General features: G+C 45.7%; 1 protein-coding gene across 3 annotated transcripts in view; it reads left to right on the plus strand.

Annotated features, from left to right (window-relative positions):
- CD38 (CD38 molecule) overlaps positions 1-20,008 on the plus strand; it is a 44,899-nt gene that overhangs the window by 11,496 nt on the left and 13,395 nt on the right. For all 3 annotated transcript variants that reach the window (XM_030564801.1, XM_030564802.1, XM_030564800.1), the window contains 2 exons: positions 18,787-18,916; positions 19,698-19,833. In XM_030564801.1, the coding sequence (XP_030420661.1) occupies positions 18,787-18,916; positions 19,698-19,833 (266 nt within the window). The remainder of the gene's footprint in view (positions 1-18,786; positions 18,917-19,697; positions 19,834-20,008) is intronic.

The raw sequence follows: 20,008 nt of genomic DNA on the forward strand, positions 1-20,008 counted from the left end.
GTATTTTTAATAGGTCAATGGAGCAACTCCAATTTATAGCAGCAAAGGATCCAGCTGTTTAAGTATCTGAGTACTGAGACTCTACCTAAGGTCTCTACTGAGATCTTATTTGAGTGTGTTGATGCACTCTGGCCTTGAATCTGCTCCGCTCAAGGAATTCCTACTCCGTTGATATTAGCGAGACAAGCGGGGGAGGGAGGCAATATTTTTTATTGCACCTCTGACGTTGCACTCCATATGCTTTGCAAAAATATGTTTATAAGTGTGAATACGATGTAACTGGAATATGCTTTATGCAAAAGGTCTCTTGTAAGGGATCATTACAAAGCTTATGATCTACTGAGTGTTTTCATCCTATTTGTTTGCATATATTTTTTCTATGTTATGAGTTAGGAGAATAAGATATAAACTTGTATTACTGTTGTAAACATGTTAAGTGGAAGCTACTAAGGGTGCTTCAGAATCAATCACATGTGAATGGCTCTGTTTACTTGCAAACCTTCCTGAGTGTGTGCAAGCCAGCCCTGGAAAAATAGTGACTAGGGGTCTCAGGACATGTGACCATATTGCACGATACTGGAATCCATCTTAAATCTGGTACTTTTCCATTTAGAAGGAGGGGTGGGGACCCAGAGAAAAAGGATTTCTGCCTTGTGCCAAAGCTATAAAAGGGGGCGGAACAGAACAAAGTGGGGGTCAGTCATGAGAAATCCCCAAGTTACCACCTGAGCTGGATCTAACAAGGACTATACCAGGGGAAAGGATTTGGTCCAGCCTAGGAAGGAATCTAGTCTGAAAGAAGCTTATTGGAATATCTCTGAGGGTGAGATTTACTTGTAATTAGCTTCTTAATGTATTAGGCTTAGACTTGCGTGTTTTGTTTTATTTTGCTTGGTAACTTACTTTGTTCTGTCTGTTATCACTTGAAACCACTTAAATCCTACTTTTTATAATAAACAAAAGTGATTTTATTAAGTAAATCCAAAGTAAGTGATACCTGGGGGAGCAAACAGCTGTGCATCTCTCTCTCTATCAGTGTTATAGAGGGTGGACAATCTATGAGTTTACCCTATATAAGCTTTATACAGAGTAAAATGGATTTATTTGGTGTTTGGATCCCATTGGGAGCTGGGTGGCTGGGTGCTGGAAACAGGAGTACTTGCTGAGCTGTTCTCAGTTAAGTCTGCAGCTTTGGGGACATAGTTCAGACCCTGGATCTGTGTTGCAGCAGGCTAGCATGTCTGGCTCAACAAGATAGGGTTCTGGAGGTAGTTTCAGCACATCAGGTGACAGTCCCAAGGGAGTCTCTGTGACTGAACCTGTCACGGCACTGACTTTTTTGGTGAGAGAGACAAGCTTTCAGGCCACACAGAGCTCCTCTTCAGGTCCTGAAGAAGCTTGTCTCTCACCAACAAAAGTTGGTCCAAGAAAAGATTTTACTTCACCCACCTTGTCTTTCTAATATCCTGGGACTGACATGGCTACAACTATGCTGCATACTGTGCTGACAGACATATCTATCCATCTAGATTTTTGTCACGCACATCATTATAGTTATCTGAGCAGAGGTCGTACTAGCATTCATCCCTTTGTAAGAGGTATGCAAGTGCTATATTTTAATTATTGCAAACTTAACTTGGAACAGAATAGAAACATTCTCTTTTCTGCTGTGCCACTAGCTAGGTTAATAAATTTTTTCAAGGCTGTTGTCCTGCATTACCAATGGAATCTTAAATGTTTGTGATGTGAAAGTGGTTTTGATGGATATTCCACAGTTCAGAACTTCTCTGCTTTAAGAGTAGATGAAATACTATTTTTAATTTAGTTTTGCATAGGTTTGTTTATATTTCCTCTGATCACCAGCTTTATAGTGTTTCCAACCCAGTTCTAAGCAAATGGGAAATATAGCGACAAAGTATTTTGAATAATTTTAAAGACCAAACAAATCCATAAAAAACTAAGTTTGTTTGCATGTAAGACCTTATCCAAATTCCACTGAAGTCAATTGGAGTCTTTGGGGACATCATTAAAAAAGAATCTAAAATATATATATTACATTTAAAAGAAGAGAATCATGGGCCAAATCTTACAATGCAGTCTTCAGGAGTTCGGAGCAACAACTACAGGATCTGGCTCTGTTAATAAATATGTGAGCTAAGAGAATTTTACAATCCAAAAGTAAGAAAATCTATGTTCCTTTCAGTTATTGCTGTAGAAGTATGCAATGCAGTAATTTAAGTGTCACAATGATGACTGATGATCATTTGGATACACTGAAATTGGCTGCAGTCAGACAGGATTTGGAACAAGATGGTTCATTGGTCTATACCAAGGATGGATGTTCTTACTCCTGTGTACAGTTGTTGGGTCGCATATTCTGTTTGTACTGCATTCCTTATCATTAGAGGTGGGCAAACTATAAATGAGTAGATTTGATGAATTTATCCCCCTTTCCTATTTGCAAATATGGGCCTGGATCCAGATCCCCAAACAGTCAATGGAAAGACTTCACTGTAGTTTGGATAGGGCCAAATCCAGCCCTCACTTTTTGGCACCCATTCCTTAGCTGTGTAATGGGGTATAATAATATCTACTCACTCACCTCAAGGTGGTATGGTGGAAGTTAATTAATAATTGGTAAAGTGCCTTGAGATTCTCTGACGACACATTACAGAAATTCAAAATATTCTTTTTTTGAGTTTGATTTGCCCTACATATATTGCACAGCTCAAGGATTCAACCATATATTTGTATAAATCAGTCCTACAGCCCAAAATCAACCCAGGTACCAGAGAGATGATCACTCAGGTGTGTGAGAATCTGCCACAAATGCATTGGATGTCTCAGCTGCCATTTGTTTGAACAAATGCTGCCCAACATAACTTTCCACTGCAGCGTTACACAGATATTTACCACTGCTGTTTCTCTCCCAATCATTCTGCTGCACTTCATAGCAGTGGGGGATTTTTGTTTTGTGTTTTCCACTCCTCCCTTACTAGTTTAAGTTTGGCTGGTTTTTGTCTGCTAAGGAGAATCATGATTGTCGACTGAGGCCTCGTCTACACTACCAACTTTTGTCGACAAAAGTGATGTTGACACTCAAAAATCAGCATAATAAAAATCGGAATGTCATGTTCACACTCACTCCCTCTGTTGGCAGAGTGCTTCCGCAGTTGTGGCACTATTGTCGACAATGTGAGCAATGCAATGGGGGTACCTGTCCCACAGTCCAGCTCGATACTTTCTGTTGCTAGGTGTTGTGGGAAGGCAGAGCAGATCACGACGCATCTTGGGACTGGGCTCAATGTCCCGTGATGCATTGCTTTATGTCCCAGCATTCCATGGGCTTCTGTCTTTCTTTCGCGGCATTTTTCCAATGACTTTCTTTGCTATGCACCCTGGCATCTTTGTGAGAAGGGATGGATCCCGCACTGCTCTCCTGTGCTCTTACAACTGTCGTGAAAACATCATGGATGGCAGTGCAGTTAATCGCGAAGTTCCTAACTGAAGAAGAGTCCCAGTTCCCTGACATGCTGCATGATATGGATAGGAGCAGCTTTAAATTGCTTTTGGCATTCACAGAACAGCTGCATAGGATAGATGGTCACTTTTGTGCTTGGGAAACAAGCACTGACTGGATCATATCATCATGCAGGTGTGAGATGATGAGCAGTGGCTACAGAACTTTCAGATGTGGAAAGCCACCTTCCTGGAACTGTGTGTGAAGCTCACCCCAGCAGCACAAGGACACCAGAATGAGAGCTGCCCTATTGGTAAAGAAGCATGTGGCAATTACTGTGTGGAAGCTGGTGACTCCAGACTGCTATCGGTCAGTTGCGAATCAATTTGGAGTCAGGAAGTCGACCATTGGAGCTGCGTTAATGCAAGTGTGCAGGGCAATTAATCACATCCTGCTACGAAGGATCGCGACTCTGGGAAATGTGCGTGAAATAGTGGATGGCTTTGCAGAAATAGGTTTCCCTAACTGTGGAGGGCAATAGATGACACACATATTCCAAATTTTGGCACCAGACCACCTTGCGGTGGAGTACATCAGGGTAATCTGCTGGCAGGCTGCCAGACCATTTGTTTACATTTGCACAGCTGCTCGCTGCTCCCCATGGCCACAGTTTAAAATTCCCAACATTCTGTTTGCCTTTTTGACTGTCACTGCACATTGAGTGGATGTTTTCAGAGAACTATCCACAATGACTCCAAGATCTCTTTCTTGAGTGTGTGACAGACCCAGACTAGTGGGGTACAGGAGTCTGGTAGAGGCAAATATACTGGTCACTGGATGAGTAGTTTTCTGTTCCCTGAGTGAACAGAGCAGGGGCTGCACTAGAGTAATCAGGAACCTGCTGGAACCAATTAAGGCAGATAGGCTGATTAGAACACCTGCAGCCAATCAAGGCAGGATAATCAGGGCACCTGCATCTAAAAAGGAGTTCACTTCAGTTTGTGGTGTGCTTGTGAGGAGTTGAGAGGGTATGCTGCTGGATGACTGAGGAGTACAAGGAGGAGGGTCTTGTGGTGAGGATATAGAAGGTGTTGGGAGGAGGCCATGGGGAAGTAGCCCAGGGAATTGTAGCTGTACCAGGAGGCACTTTAGACAGCTCAGTCCACAGGGCCCTGGGCTGGAACCCAGGGTAGAGGGCAGGCCCGGGTTCCCCCCAAAACTTCTCAACTCCTGATCCAACACAGGAAGATCTGGGCTAGCAGAAGATGAGGCTAGCAAAAATCCACCAATAAGTGCAGAACCCACCAAGATAGAGGAGGAATTTTGTCACAAGTGGTAACAGCTAATTTAGACTCCACCATTCTATATGTATAGTTGCGGCTTCCAGGACTAGCTGCTCCAAGAAGCAGTCATTTAAGGTGTCAAGTTCTTTCTTTATTTCCCCCTCTCCCCCCGCTAGTCACCTGCTAAGACTAAGGCCCTGTCTACACTGGCAAGTTTCTGTGCAATAAAGCAGCTTTCTGTGCTGTAACTCCTGAGGTGTATACACTGCTAAGCCACTTAGTGCATAGAAATGGCGCATTTGTAGTGCTTAAAAAAAACCACCCCAACGAGAGGCGTAGAGCTTTCTGTGCCAGTGTTACAGCAACACGGTGGCAATGTAGACACCCTGGTTGATTGTAGCACTGTGAGTGGCCTCCAGAAGCTGTCCCACAAGGCCTGTTCTCACCTCTCTGGTCATCAGTTTGAACTCTACTGCCCTGCCCTCAGGTGACCAACCATCATCCCCACCCCATAGATTCCTTTGGAATTTTGAAAGTCCCCTTCCTGTTTGCTTGGTGATGCATGCAATGGTCTCAGCGCATCTTCCCAGGTGACCATGCCTGCTCCATGCACCAGGCGATCCCCTGGTTGGAGAAATGTCGAGCTGCTGGACTCATTGGCATTTGGGGAGAGAAGGCTATGCAGTCACAGCTGCACTCCAGTCATAGGAATTATGCCACCTATGGACAGATTTCACGATGTATGACAGAAAGGGTCCATGAGTGGAACACATTGCAATGTAGGGTGAAAGTGAAGGAGCTGCAGAATGCTTACCACAAGGCACGGGAGGCAAACTGCTGCTCTGGTGCTGCACCCATGAGCTGCCAGTTCTACAAAGAGCTGGATGCGATACTTGGCAGTGACCCCACCTCCATCACGAAGGCCCCTGTGGATACTTCAGTGGCTCGTGTGCCAGTTGAGAATGGACCATGCCAGGAGGAGGAAATCTTGGATGAGGATTTGGAGTGGGAGAGGTACCCAGAGGCAGAGAATGACTTGAAGGTCAGAGATGCATGTAGCCAGGAACTCTTTTCTACCCCAGAGGAGCCTAGCAGTCATAGCTTTTGGAGACTGGTGAAGTGCAAACAGAAGAGGCCCCTGGTAAGTGGATCTGATTTTGGGAATCACTGAAGTGAGTTGTTGGGGGCAGGAGGGTTGCAGAAAGCAGGCTTGTCTCCAACCGCATGCCTAGTCTGAGCGGCGGAACAGGCTGTTGATTGACTCCCTCAATTTACTGGGCAATCCGTTGCCACAGGTTCTTTGGCAGAGCTGCTTTGTTTCGTGCCCCATTAACAGTAACTTTCCTGCACCACTCTGCTGTCACTGTGTGTGTGTGGGTGAGCTGCATAGGGGCCAGGTGGAAGCTGCAGTCTTGGAGAAGACCCCCTCGATTCCCGGCTCATCCTCAGCAGTAAGATATCTTCCATAAAGAACACATCCTATGGAAAGTGTGTAGACAGGAATGATTATCAGGCCCTCGCTACGATGCTGGGTCTCCCCAAGAGCAACATGCCCATGTACAGCAGGGTCTGGTCCAGGAAGAGTGATTTACCTGCCCCTGCAGTTACTCTCCATTTTGGGGGTCTTGTGGCTCATGTGTGCTTACCTGGGGTCAGCTAGTTAGTGACAGGTGAGATAGTACTGGCTGTGTTTTAAATCACTGAATCAGTGTTGCAAACACTACTGCTTCTGTAAAATGTTGTGTTTAAACTTCACAGACATGAGCTTGGGAGCCCAGCCTCCCTCTTTGTTATCAGTGGCTGAACAGCTGCGCCCAAATTAGAAAGCTGCCAAGAAGAACTAAGGAGGACTTCCTGCGTGATGTTACGATGCACTCCGCTGCCGAGGAACAGGAATTGGAGTGGCAGGACAGCGAGAAGAGGGACCGAAAGGAGAATACGGCATGCCAGAATGAACCCACGGAGTGACTCTTAAATGTAATGGAGCGCCAAGCCGACACAGTCCAGGTGATACTAGCTCTTCAAACTGAACAGCTCCACACCCGCCCTCTCCTGCATCCACTGTCGCAAACTCTTTCCTATGTGCCCCACAGACACCACCAAGACACCGTTATCAACTTCCTGGCTCCAGTCTCTACCTCAGCCATTCTTCTGCTCCCTCCTCAGACTCCAGCACTGTGAACTCCCAGTACCCACAGCACTCAGCACCCTTCCCTCTGCAGTTAGGCTCTGCTGAAGTACAGCACCAGCTGCATTGTACTGGACCAGGGGTGAAAGTAATTTACAGGATTTACTGGTACTGCTGGAGTCCTGAGGGGAGCGTGGCCTCATCTGGAATGGGCGTGGCCTCTCAAGATTGAAAGGCCCTGGGCACCAGCTGTGGCTGGGAGACCCAGGGCCTTTAAATCAACCAGGGCCTCCCAGCTGCAGAGGTAGCTGGGAGGCCCCCAGAGTTCAGGGGCAAATTAAAGGGCCCAGGGCTCCGGCTGTCACGGGGAACCCTGAGCTTTGCGGGGCTGGTGCAGGTATTTAAAGGGCCAAGAGCTTCTGCCACTGAGGGGAGCTCCAAGTCCTTTAAATCCTGGCCCCAGCCTGGCCACCAGAGCCGTGACCGGGATTCAAAGGGCTCTAGGCTGCCTGCAGTGGCAGGGAGCTCTGAGCATTTTAAATCTCAGCTGCTCTGGGGGGGTTTAAAGGGCTCTGGGCTGATTGCAGCCGCGGCAGCCCAGAGCCCTTTAAATCCGGCCCCCGCCCGGCCACCGGAGCCTTGGGCGGGGGTGTTGAAGGGCTCTGGGCTGCCAGCTGTGGCGAGGAGCCCAGAGCCCTTTAAATCCCCACAGCGAAAGCCGGTGCAGTCCGGCACGGTGTACTGGCTCTTGCCAGTGCACCATACCGGCTTGTACCGACTTACTTTCAACTCTGCCCTGGACATACCCAAATCTTTAGCCATCCCAGGACCCCTCCTCCTGGGACCTTCGCTTCCCCCATACCCCTCCCTGCTGATGTATTTTTTTGTTTGACTCTCCTCCAGTTATCTTTTAATAAAAATTGTGTTGGTTTGAAAGCAAAAAGAGCTCTACAAAGCAACATTTAATTATGTTAAACCCCCTTATTGCATCATGTGCACCAATCACCTCCTAGCATTACAAGCAATCCCGAGCATAACAACAAATATTAGCGGCTTTCAGCTTAAAATTGCTGTCTCAAGGCACCCTTGATCCTTAAGGCCCTACGCTGTGCCCCTATAATAGCCCTGGTCTCTGGCTGTTCAAACTCAGCCTCCAGGTGCTGTGCCTCTGCGGTCCAGTCCTGAGCGAAGCTTTCATCCTTCCTTTCACAAATATTATGGAGTGTACTGCACGCGGCTATAAGCATAGGAATATGGTCATCGGCCAGGTCCAGCTTCCCATATAGGTAGTGCCAGTGGGCCTTTAAATGGCCAAAAACATACTCAGTCATTTTTCACTTCCTCAGCCAGTTGTTGAACTGCTACTTGCTGCTGTCAAGTTGCCCCATGTATTGATTCATAAGCCACAGCATTAAGGGGTAAGTGGGGTCTCCCAGGATCACTATGGGCATTTCGACTTCCCCTACGGTGATCTTCTGATCCAGGAAGAAAATCCCTGCTTGCAGCTTCTTGAACAGGCCAGTGTTCCGAAAGATGCATGTGTCATGCACCTTTCCGGACTAACCTGTGTTAGTGTCTGTGAAATGTCCATGATGATCCACAAGCGCCTGGAGAACCATGGAGAAATAGTCCTTCTGATTAATGTACTCGGTGGCTAAGTGTCTGGTCCCAGAATTGGAATATACATGCCATCTAGCACCCCTCCCATTTGTGCAAAGCCATCCACAATGTCATGCACATTGCCCAGAGTCATGGTCTTTCAGAGCAGGATGCAATTCACCGCCTTGCACACTTCTGTCAACATGAGTCCAATGGTCGACTTTCCTACTCCGAACTGGTTAGTGACAGATCGTCAGCAATCTGGAGTAACCAGATTCCACAGTGCAATCACCACGCGCTTCTCCAACGACAGGGCAGCTCTCATTCTAGTGTCCTTGTGCTGCAGGACTGGGGCGAGCTCGTCACACAGTCCCATGAATGTGGCTTTCCTCATCTGAAAGTTCTGCAGCCACTGCTCGTCATCCCAGACATGCAGGACAATGTGATCCCAGCACTCAGTGCTTGTTTCCCGAGCCCAAAAGCAGTGTTCCACTGTGGTCAGCACCTCCATGAATGCCACAAGCAATCTTCATGTCATAGCTACTATGCGTGGCGAGATCAATGTTGCACTCCTCTTTCCTTTGTAGTTTAAGGAATAACTCCCACTGCCACTCATGTTAGTCAGAGCGAGCAGCATACTGGTCAACAGTTCGGGATCTATTCCTGCAGCCCGAAGAGGCAGAGTGTGCAGTACACAAATGTTTGAAAGATGGCACCAAGTGCGGATGGAAGTGCAGGGATTTCTGGGATGCAAAGCAATGCATCATGGGTCATTGGGACAGGACCGAGGATGCCCCGCAACCCTCTCTGCCTTCCCACAAGTCTTAGCAGCAGAAGAGAAAGAGGTGCTCTGTGGGATAGCTGCCTAGAGTGCACCGCTCCAAATACCGCTGCAAGTGTGAACGCACTATTGCGCAGGCAGCTGACAGTGTGAACACACAACCACAGTTTCCCTTCAGTGCTCTCTGAGCGGCGCTGTAAATTTGCTAGTGTAGATGTGCCCTAAGGGATATAAGCCTCCTTGTATATTCAGTGATGAAAAGTATTGGCTAGCCACTCTTTTTATATCCATTTGCAGGGTGCCTAGCACAATGATGGACATCCCACTCCTGACCGAGGCTTTTAGGTGCTACGTTCATACACATATAGAATGAATAATCAATAAATAAACCGTTGCATTCACTTACCCATTTTCTGATATAGTGTCAATGAAGATAAATACAGAGAACTTTTCTTCTTTTGACTTCCATAGAACATTTCAAACACTTGTATTACAACTTAATTGTCCCTTCTGTACTTGACCTCCTTCTGATCCCTCACTTCTTCCACAAGGTGGCAGTGTTCACCTTAAATTCAGCTCTAATGTCTGTAAACCTTTGAAATAGAGACTAGAAAAACTAAAATACACCTACTGTGGCTGGGTTTGGGGATTGCTCCAGAGTAATGATGAGACAGAGCAGGTCCTGATGAGGGAAGGAGTGGTGAAAGAAAATAAAAAGTTTAAAAATGTTTGGAAAAAAGCAGTTACTGTGCAGACTAGAGTTCCAGTGTAAGGCCTGGTCTACACTACACGTTTAAACCGATTTTAGCAGCGTTAAACTGATTTAACGCTGTATCCGTCCACACTATGAGGCCCTTTATATCAATATAAAGAGCTCTTTAAATTGGTTTCTGTACTTCTCCCCGACGAAAGGAGTAGCGCTAAAATCGGTATTACCATATCGGATTAGGGTTAATGTGGCCGCAAATCGATGGCATTGGCCTCCGGGCGGTATCCCACAGTGCACCACTGTGACCGCTCTGGACAGCAATCTCAACTCAGATGCAGTGGCCAGGTAAACAGGAAAAGCCCCGCGAAATTTTGATTTTCATTTATTGTTTGCCCAGCATGGAGCTCTGATCAGCACGGGTGGCAATGCAGTCCCTAATCCAAAAAGAGCTCCAGCATGGACCGTACGGGAGATACTGGATCTGATCGCTGTATGGGGAAACAAATCTGTTCTATCAAAGCTCCTTTATAGAAGACGAAATGCCAAAGCGTTTGAAAAAAAAATCTACAGGCTATACAGTGCTGCGTGACAAGCGTAACGGGAAGCCAGAGACTCAAATGGACGCTCATGGAGGGAGGGAGGGGGTACTGAGGACTCCAGCTATCCCACAGTCCCCAGCAGTCTCCGAAAAGTATTTGCATTCTTGGCTGAGCTCCCAATGCCTGTAGGTTCAAACACATTGTCCGGCATGGTTCAGGGAATAGCTCGTCAATTTACTCCTCCCCCCACGTGAAAGAAAAGGGAAGGAAATCATTTCTTGACTTCTTTCAATGTCACCCTATGTCTACTGAATGCTGCTGGTAGACGCGATGCTGCAGCAATGAAGAGCAGTATCCGCTCCTCTCCCCTCCCCGGTGGCAGACGGTGCAGTAGGACTGGTAACCGTCCTTCTTATCATCCCGTGAGTGCTCCTGGATGGCTTCAGGTGAGGCTGGCCAGGGGCGCCTGGTGAAAATAGGAATGATTCTCGGTCATTCCCAGTAGATGCTACAGAACGGCTGGTAACCGTCCCTGGTGGCAGATGGTACAACATGCTTGATAACTGCTGAATACCCCTGGCTGGCCTCAGGGGTGCCTAGGTAAAAATAGGAATGATTCTTGGTCATTCCCAGTAGATGGGACAGAACGGCTGGTAACCATCCTCATCATAGCAACTGGGGGCTGAGCTCCATCAGCCCCCTCCCTTTCCTGTGTAAAGAAAAGATTCTGTACTGCCTGGACTATCATAGCAGCGGCATGCTGGGCTCCTCTCCTCCGCACCGCTTAATGTCCTGCCTGGACTGTCATAGCACCGGGAGGCTGCCTCCCCATTTTATTTCACTAACAAGTCACTGTTTGTTATTCTTGCATTCTTTATAACTTCATGACACAAATGCGGGGGACACTGCCACGGTAGCCCAGGAAGGTTGGGGGAGGAGGGAAGCAACGGGTGGGGTTCTTGCAGGGGCACCCCCCGTGAATGGCTTGTAGCTCATAATTTCTGCGGGATCTGACATGGAGCAGCTGTGCTCTCTGATACACTGCTTCTCTAGTACACTTGCCCCATATTCTAGGCAGGACTGACTATTTTTAGAAACCATAGAGGAGGGATTGACTCGGGGAGTCATTCCCAGTTTTGCTTTTGCACCTCCGGCTGATCTCAGCCAGGGGCACCCATGATAGCAGCAGACAGCAGAGAAGGACAGATAACCGTCATCTCATTGCCAAATTATACTGGCAGCAGACGGTACAGAACAACTGGTAACCATCTCTGCTATCATGCAAAAGCAAATGAATGCTGCTGTGTAGCACTGGAGTATCGCCTCTGTCCACAGCATCCAGTACACATACGATGACTGTAAAAAAAAAAAAAAAAAAAAAAAAAGCGGAACGGGCTCCATGGTTGCCGTGCTATGGCGTCTGCCAGGGCAATCCAGGGAAAAAGGGCGTGAAATGATTGTCTGCCATTGCTTTCCCAGAGAAAGGAATGACTGACGACATTTACCCAGAACCACCCGCGACAATGATTTTTGCCCCATCAGCTACTGGGCTCTCAACCCAGAATTCTAAGGGGCGGGGGAGACTGCGGGAACTATGGGATAGCTATGGAATAGCTACCCACAGTGCAACGCTCCGGAAATCAACGCTAGCCTTGGACCATGGATGCACACCGCCGAATTAATGTGCTTAGTGTGGCCGCGTGCACTCGACTTTATACAATCTGTTTTATAAAACTGGTTTATGTAAAAATCGGAATTATCCCGTAGTGTAGACATACGCAAAGATGCAAGACTAATGGTACTTACAAATGCATTTTGTAGTTTGAGCACCTCACACCGAGATACACCAACTCATCAGGCCAAAAGTTTAAAAATAACACATCTGGTATAAAAGTCCACTATTAACCCACAACCACAGCAGTACAAGCAGGGCTGGCTCCAGGCCCCAACGTGCCAAGCGTGTGCTTGGGGCGACATGCTGCAGGGGGCGCTCTGCCGGTTGCCAGGAGGGCGGCAGGTGGCTCCGGTGGACCTCCCGCAGGTGTACCTGCGGAGGGTCCGCTGGTCCTGAGGCTCCGGTGAAGCATCTGCAGGCATGCCTGCAGGAGGTCCACCGGAGCTGCGGGACCGGCGAGCGGCAGAGCACTCCCCGCAGCGTGCCGCTGTGCTTGGGGCAGCAAAATGGCTAGAGCCGGCCCTGAGTACAAGCATCTAAAGCAGGGCAAGACTTCAGCCAGTAAGACCAGAAGCAGTCAAAGCAAGGACTGCTGCACTGGGGAGCAGGGGTAAATTGGGGTCCAGCTGGGGCCACCTCTCCCCCAGCATCCCCCTGGATGATGTGTAGAACTGTGTAGGGGAACCCCTCAAACACTCTAGGGGCACTGGGATCGAGGTGGTGCCTCTCTTCCCTCTCCTCTGTGGTCTTGGGGGCAGAGAGGAGCCAGCCAGAGACTCCAGCAGAAAGCAGAGGTCTCTGGGCGTTCAGAGAATTTTCTAGAGTTTTGACTGGACTTTCTCTGCCTTGGGCTGATTGGCTGTTTGCTCTGACCCTCCCCTGCCACCTCACCTTCATCTCACCTGCCCCCTTACCCTCTTCTCCTCTGCCTTGTCCCTCAGACTCCCTTCCTTTCAGCTGATCCTCACCTAAATACCCCTCTTCACAAAAAATTACTGTGGTACTAACATGGTGCATGCTGCCATCACATTGTTCCCTCTGCTTGTGGGTTACCTCTAGTCTTCCACCATGTGCCTGTCCTGTCTATTTAGAGTGTAAGCCCTTCAGGGCATGAACCATCTACTACTCTGTTTGTATGGCTGGATAGCCCTTAGGGATTACCATAACAAACAATAATTAATAGAAGGTTGACAAACTGAGCCCCTGGACAAGACGGGGTCCATTTGATGTACAAATCTAGCTCATGATGGATTAAGAGCTTTTAGAGTACAATCTCTCCTTAAAAAAAATATGGTTCTAGCTCTTCTGGCTGTGCAAATACTCTGACAGCAAACCAAAGTTCTTAGAGCTGAGTGAACTGCTCCCATTCATCAAAATCATGATTTATTCTGAAGCCTAATGATGGCTCTTTATGGGCCAGATTTCCAAACAGAGATGCACAATTGCATTTCTAATTTTGGTGACCAATGACAGTGGTTAAGAAGGCAAGTTGGATAAGTGCATGCACAAAGCACCAAACAAACAAAGAACATAAATAAGTGCCCCAAAAGCATCAAGCATTATTCTTCCTCCTTCCCCCACAAGTGATATCAAATGCAACAGAAACTCTTCTAACCAAGGGCCAGATCCTCTACAATGGTCCTTCACCAGCTTAAATCACATGAGAATCTGGCCCTGAAAGTTTAGTAACTACAAAAGATCCATATTCTACCTTTGACATTTTGGTAAACCACCCATTGACAGAGGGGATTGTTTATGGCTGTTACTTTGTAGCCCTCTCCCAGGGATCATAATTAAAATAAAATTTGGCCTTTTGCTATCAGGGAGCATGACAATGGAAAGAAGCTGTTAGCCTTGCTGGAAGTCTCTGCTGAGCATGGAGGAGAGCAGTCCAAAGTCACAGGCCCCCCAATTAAGAAGGTCCTTATGCTATGTTGAGTCGTTGCAGCCTCCCCATCACAGTGGAGTGAATTCCTCATAATGAAACCAGACATACTGGGCACAGGAGCACTTTCACTGTTTGTCATGAATTTAAACTCTGTTCCATTGCCACATTTTCACAGCGTAATCAGCAAAACTGCAGTCAGCAGGGGCGGAGGATGCTCTCTGCCTCACATGGGGCACTTGGCACCTGACAGCATGATGCCCTAAAAATGCATTTTCCAAAGCGGAGTTTAAAATGGTATACTTTTCATGAAGTAAATGAAACCCTAAGGGGCCAAATTCGTCCTTGGTTAACTACTTTTAAATCAATTTAATTACATTAGGGATGAATTTGGTTCTGTATGTTCAGTTTAAGAGGAAAAAAAATTGCAAAGTGAAAAAAATACCAAGAACTATATTAATCATGAGTCTCCAGAACACCACCTCCTAAAATTGCCCTTGCTTTTCTTCAAATGGACAGCAAAGAGTCCTGTGGCACCTTATAGACTAACAGACGTATTGGAGCATGAGCTTTCGTGGGTGAATACCCACTTCATCAGATACATGTATTCACCCACAAAAGCTTATGCTCCAATACGTCTTTTAGTCTATAAGATGCTACAGGACTTTTTGCTGCTTTTACAGATCCAGACTAACATGGTTACCCCTCTGATATTTCAAATGAACAGATACCCTTTCCATGTTAGCCAGTAAAATCAGACTCTCATACAGATCTGCAATATACAATGTTCCAGAGGCCTTCCAGTTTTCTAAAGTGCATATTAACATCTGGCCACTCACATAGCTCCTACTGGAAATGTTCTTGGCTCTAATTTAGCTATGGTATATTAACAAAATCTTCCTTTAAAAAGGTGGATGACTAGAAATATGCAAATTCATGACCAAATATAAGCTAATGCTTTCCCCTAAATTGCACAGACATGAGGACAATCTGAAAATATATTTGTAGTACCTATTCCATTTAACTGGACAATTACCAATTTCTAGCTAGCTCTTTTTTGATGTTGTACTCTGTACAGTGAGTCAAAGAGCCCGATTCTACAACCTTTAAAAGAGAGAGACAGGCCTGCAGAATCAGGACCCAAGTTTTAAGTGTTTAGCAGATTTTACAGTTTTCTTTTTGTGCGTGTTATCACCATTTCATCTATATCATGTCTCAAGTTTCTAGTTCTGTCTTCTCTAATTGTAGTCAATGAGCACTACACACTAGATAGCAGTTACCTTCTGTGTAGTGCAAAAGGAGGCTTCAGATCTCCTGTGTAGTTCAGAACTTCAAGGTCAACAGCAGGACTCTTATGAATTCTAAATATTCTAGGAGTTGGTGCTTATCTAGATTATCATTGAAAGTTTTGGATTTTTAACTACTTGATTTTTATGCGCCAACAATAAATACAACCCTATGTAATGTACAGGGTTTCTTTTAGGATTTGAGGTAGAATCTGTGTTCCACAGGAGAGTTGATTCAAAGTAAGATAGCCCTTCTCAAAGCAAGCCAGTGAACATTTTTTTGCTCAGTTTTATAGACTGAATTATCCTAGAACATAAATGTTCTGCGTATATGGGGACAGTGGAAATGAAACATATTGCTGGCTGGATCTATTTGCATGTTGAGGGTCCGGGTTCTCCTTTTTTTTAAACTATTGACATGACCTTGTTTCTAAAATACCCATTCTGGTGTCTCATTTTTATTTGCCGTCCAATATAGTGGCTGCTTCATAGTAAAAGCAGGAGGAATGTTCCACAGATGTGGAAATCTAAATCCTACCTCTTCAATGATTTTAGATGTGTGTATATCTTCCTACTGTATTTTCCACTGCATGCATCTGATGAAGTGGGCTTTAGCCCACAAAAGTTTATGCTCAGATACATTTGTTAGTCTCTAAGGTGCCATAAGTACTCCTCGTTCTTTTGACTATACACTGATATTTCCAACGGTATGGAGGCAGTGCTATCTAATGTAAAGAGAATAGAAATGAGGTACTGCATGGTTCTTGAGGAAATCAACACTGCGTCTCTCAGTTTGCCCGTCTACTACTCAGATGGGCACCATATAAAAGCCTAGATTGACTTGGGAAATAGTGATAATTCTTCCCTACATCATAGAGCTGTTATATAGCTTAATTCAATAGTGTGTGTAAAGTGATTTGAAATCCTTGGATGAGAAGTATAAAGCATTACCATGGCGTTACATTCCTTAGGTCACTTAGGACTATTTTTGACAGTCACACCATGACCAAATACCAAACTGCATATTTCCCATGATATTCGCTGGTAACAATGCCGTAGAGCTGTCTGTGGTGCAAGTTCCTTAAAATAAATGTCACCTTTCCACTATTATTTCATACTGCCCAGAGGAGTACTAGGCACTTCACAGAAGGGGCGGGGGAAAATACACACACACACAAAAAACAGTCCTTCTTAAAAGAGCTTTTGCATGGGACACCCTGAGTGGTGGTGAGAAATAATGGGGGAAGGGAAGTAAAAAGGTCACAGCATTACAGTTATGCAGATGCTCAACTTGGACATGCTCATCTCAGGGTGACTCAATTCAGGTGTTTAATTTTTATAAAAAGAAGAACATACAGCTACAGCATTGTGACGATTACTGACTAACTTATTATGAACAGGAAAGAGGTGAGTTTTCAAGAAGGAATTTAAATGACATGGGGCTGGTGCCTTGGCAGAGCAGAGAAGGGAGGATATTCCATCCACCAGGGACAACATGGAAAAAATATACTAGACAATTGTGAGTTGATATTTGTACACAAGTGTTAGCTTAATTCATTAGCTTAATTCAGTACCTCAAATAGAACAGATGGTGCTGATTAGTCTCAAGAGCATCAGCAAGACTCACATAGTGAAGATTTAGAAATGGGACAGAGTACCATTTCACTGGAGCTCAGCAAAAGTCTCAGAAATTTCATTCCAAGCCTACATATTGAAAAGTGACCTCAGCCTGGCACAATGCAATGAATGACCATTCAGCAATACAGGAGAAACTCTCAGCACTCACTTGTCTTTCCTGATGACTTAGCTGATGGGCCAACGTCTTAAGCAACAAAGTTAGACACAGATTACTTGATTGTGCACCCTCCCGCATATATCAGTTTTACATCAGTGTATTTCCATTCACTTCAGTGAAGTTACTCCTGACTTCAGTGCAAATAAGAAGGCCAGAATCAGTACCGCAGATAAAAGGATGCTGAAAAGTTGGAGGTCAAGTAACTCATGTAACTCCACTGAAGTCAATAGGTATAAAACAAGTGTAAAATTGGTGTGTTATCAGAATCAGGCCCTAAATACTTATAACATTTCTTCCTTTTGTTTTGGATAAAATTACTGATGGTACCTATATAGGTCTCCTTCTGGGAAGGTTCACAGGCTGATTTTCAGATTACCAGCAGATCTACATATCTTATTCATGCCCCCACCTCCCCGTTTGGGGATCGAGGAGCATTGGGGGGGGCACATGGCAGGGCCCAGGTCAGCTCCCACAGGGAAAGAGGAGGGAGCACCACCCAGCCCTGCTCAGGCCCCAGCTGCAGTGCCGTACCTTGCCCAGCTCCAGCTCCACTCATAGGTGCCGGAACTAGGGGTGCAGGGGGAGCTGCCACACCCCCTGGCTTGAAGTGGTTTCCATTATATACAAGGTTAACAGTTTGGTTCCATGGGTCTCAGCACCCCCACTATAAAAATTGTTGCAGCACCCCTGGCTCCACTCTGCCCTCTGCTTGGCCCCAGCTCTGCTCCAGCCCAGCTGCATCCCCATTCTGCTCTCAGCCCAGCTTTGCTCTCATTCCCTCTCCACCCCCAGCCCAGCTCCGCCTCTAACCCCAGCTCCACCCCATCCCCAGTTCAGCCCATCCTCCTCTGCTGAGCCAGCTGTGCAATAATGGGGGAGGGTGGGGGAAGAGCACAGATAGATTACATTACTGGTAAGGGGAGCATGACAAAAAGTTTGGGTGCCACGGACATATCTGAACCAGCAATATCATTCAACTTCTCTGTACCATGAAGGGTTAAATCTCTGGGCTAGATTCTGCCACCCTTGCTGCTCCTGATGAGCAGTCACTGACTTGGTGACCAGTCCAAATGGCTGCAGTGGGACAACTCACAGCACTAGTTAGCAGGAATGAGGAGGGTAGAATCTGGACCTCTCTTTGTGTGGAGTCACATATTCGAAAGAACTCAGGACCAAATGTTCAAGTGTGCAGCACCTACAACTGGGGCCAGATTTTTTTTTTTTGTAAAAAACAAAAAAATAAAATAAAGCTCTGCTCCCTTCTAGGCACCCAAACATGGAAGGTGCAGTGACTACGGTGATGGGCTGCAGCCTAAAATCCGTAAAACAGAGAAAGGGGGCTGATTTTCAAAATTACTCAGCATCCAGCAAATACTCAACATGCCAAGGCTTTTTTTTTGTTGTTGAAAATCTGGCTATTTATTCTGGGGCCTAAATGAGAGAGAAGCAGTTTGGAAAGTCTTGCCCACATTGCCTAAACACAGCAGAGGGGAGGGGATCCTTTTGTAAGCCCCTCCCCCATTATTTATTTTCTCTCCTTGTAACAACACAGCAGCGTCTCACAGAAATAGAACTGTGATTTTTGGAGGATTACCTGTTTTTTAAAACAGTTGATCTCCCATTAATATATTTTAATCTTTTGGCAGAGACAAAGATTGCCAAAACATATGGGAAACAATGCAAAAGGCGTTTATTTACAAGAACCCATGTAATATTACAACAGAAGATTATCAGCCGTTACTGGATTTGACAAGTCATCCTATCCCCTGTAACAAGGTAACAATATTTGTGTGTGATGAGCTGTTTGGGTAGGGGCTGCTTGTCTGTATATGCCTAGTACAATGGAGATCCTTTGGTTTTGTGCTAGAGGCAGAGGCGCTTTACAAACACAGAACAACAGGGTCCTGGTCCAATACTAGGGCTGCTAGGCACTATGGTAACACAAATAATAGTAATGATAGCAATCATGAGTGACCCTCAAATACCTACAGGTACTCTGACTTCAGGCTTGAGATAACATTACTCCCAAAGCTACTTCTTTTAGAACAAGAGTATCCTGTTCATTATAGGCCAATGATGAAGATCATCGTACAGAACATTCCTTCTAGGGACAAAATTTTGGGCCATGATGGGAAAATCATTGTGGCCTTCATTGCTATTTAGAAGAGAACCTCTCTGTAAGAGCAGCCATGCAGTTAGAGGCACACGGTTTTTTATTCCTCATCTACCGTTCAAATGCATGCAGAGTGACAGCAATTAGAGCTGGTTAAAAAAAGTTTCCTTCAAAATGTTTTTTCAATAGAAAATTGTTTTCCCCCCCAACCAAATAGTTCTGCGCCCCCCCCCCCTCAAAAATAGAAATTTTAATCAAAAACCCCACTGGAATTTTTATACATTTTTAATAGTCAGTTTTTGGTCTTTTGACAACCCCCTCTTCCCCTACTCCAAATATAAATGAAAAACATTTATCATCATCAAAACTTTTTCTGGAAAAAAACATTTCCTGACCAGCTCTCATATCAATGCCATTTCTTACATGCCATCCTTTCCCTCGCAGTCATTATTCTGGAGCAAGACAAATGACCTTGTTCATCGTTATACAAAAACCAGTCACAATTTCCTCACTTTGGAGGACACTTTGCTGGGCTATATGGCTGATGGAGTCTCATGGTGTGGAAACCCTTCTAGTCCAGGTAAGGATTCCTAAAAAAATTTAACTCTAGGTTTTCTTTAAGTCACAAATTTCTAATATAAGAAAATCTCTTTTGGAGAGGATACTTTCCATTCTTAGTTTCAGCCCAAAACAACAACTGTTGATCCTTTCGACCCTGCCTGAGTTATGGAAAAGTGAAAAACACTCATTCTCAG

Source organism: Gopherus evgoodei, chromosome 5 (genome assembly GCF_007399415.2).
Source record: "Gopherus evgoodei ecotype Sinaloan lineage chromosome 5, rGopEvg1_v1.p, whole genome shotgun sequence".
Taxonomy (NCBI): Eukaryota; Metazoa; Chordata; order Testudines; family Testudinidae; genus Gopherus; species Gopherus evgoodei.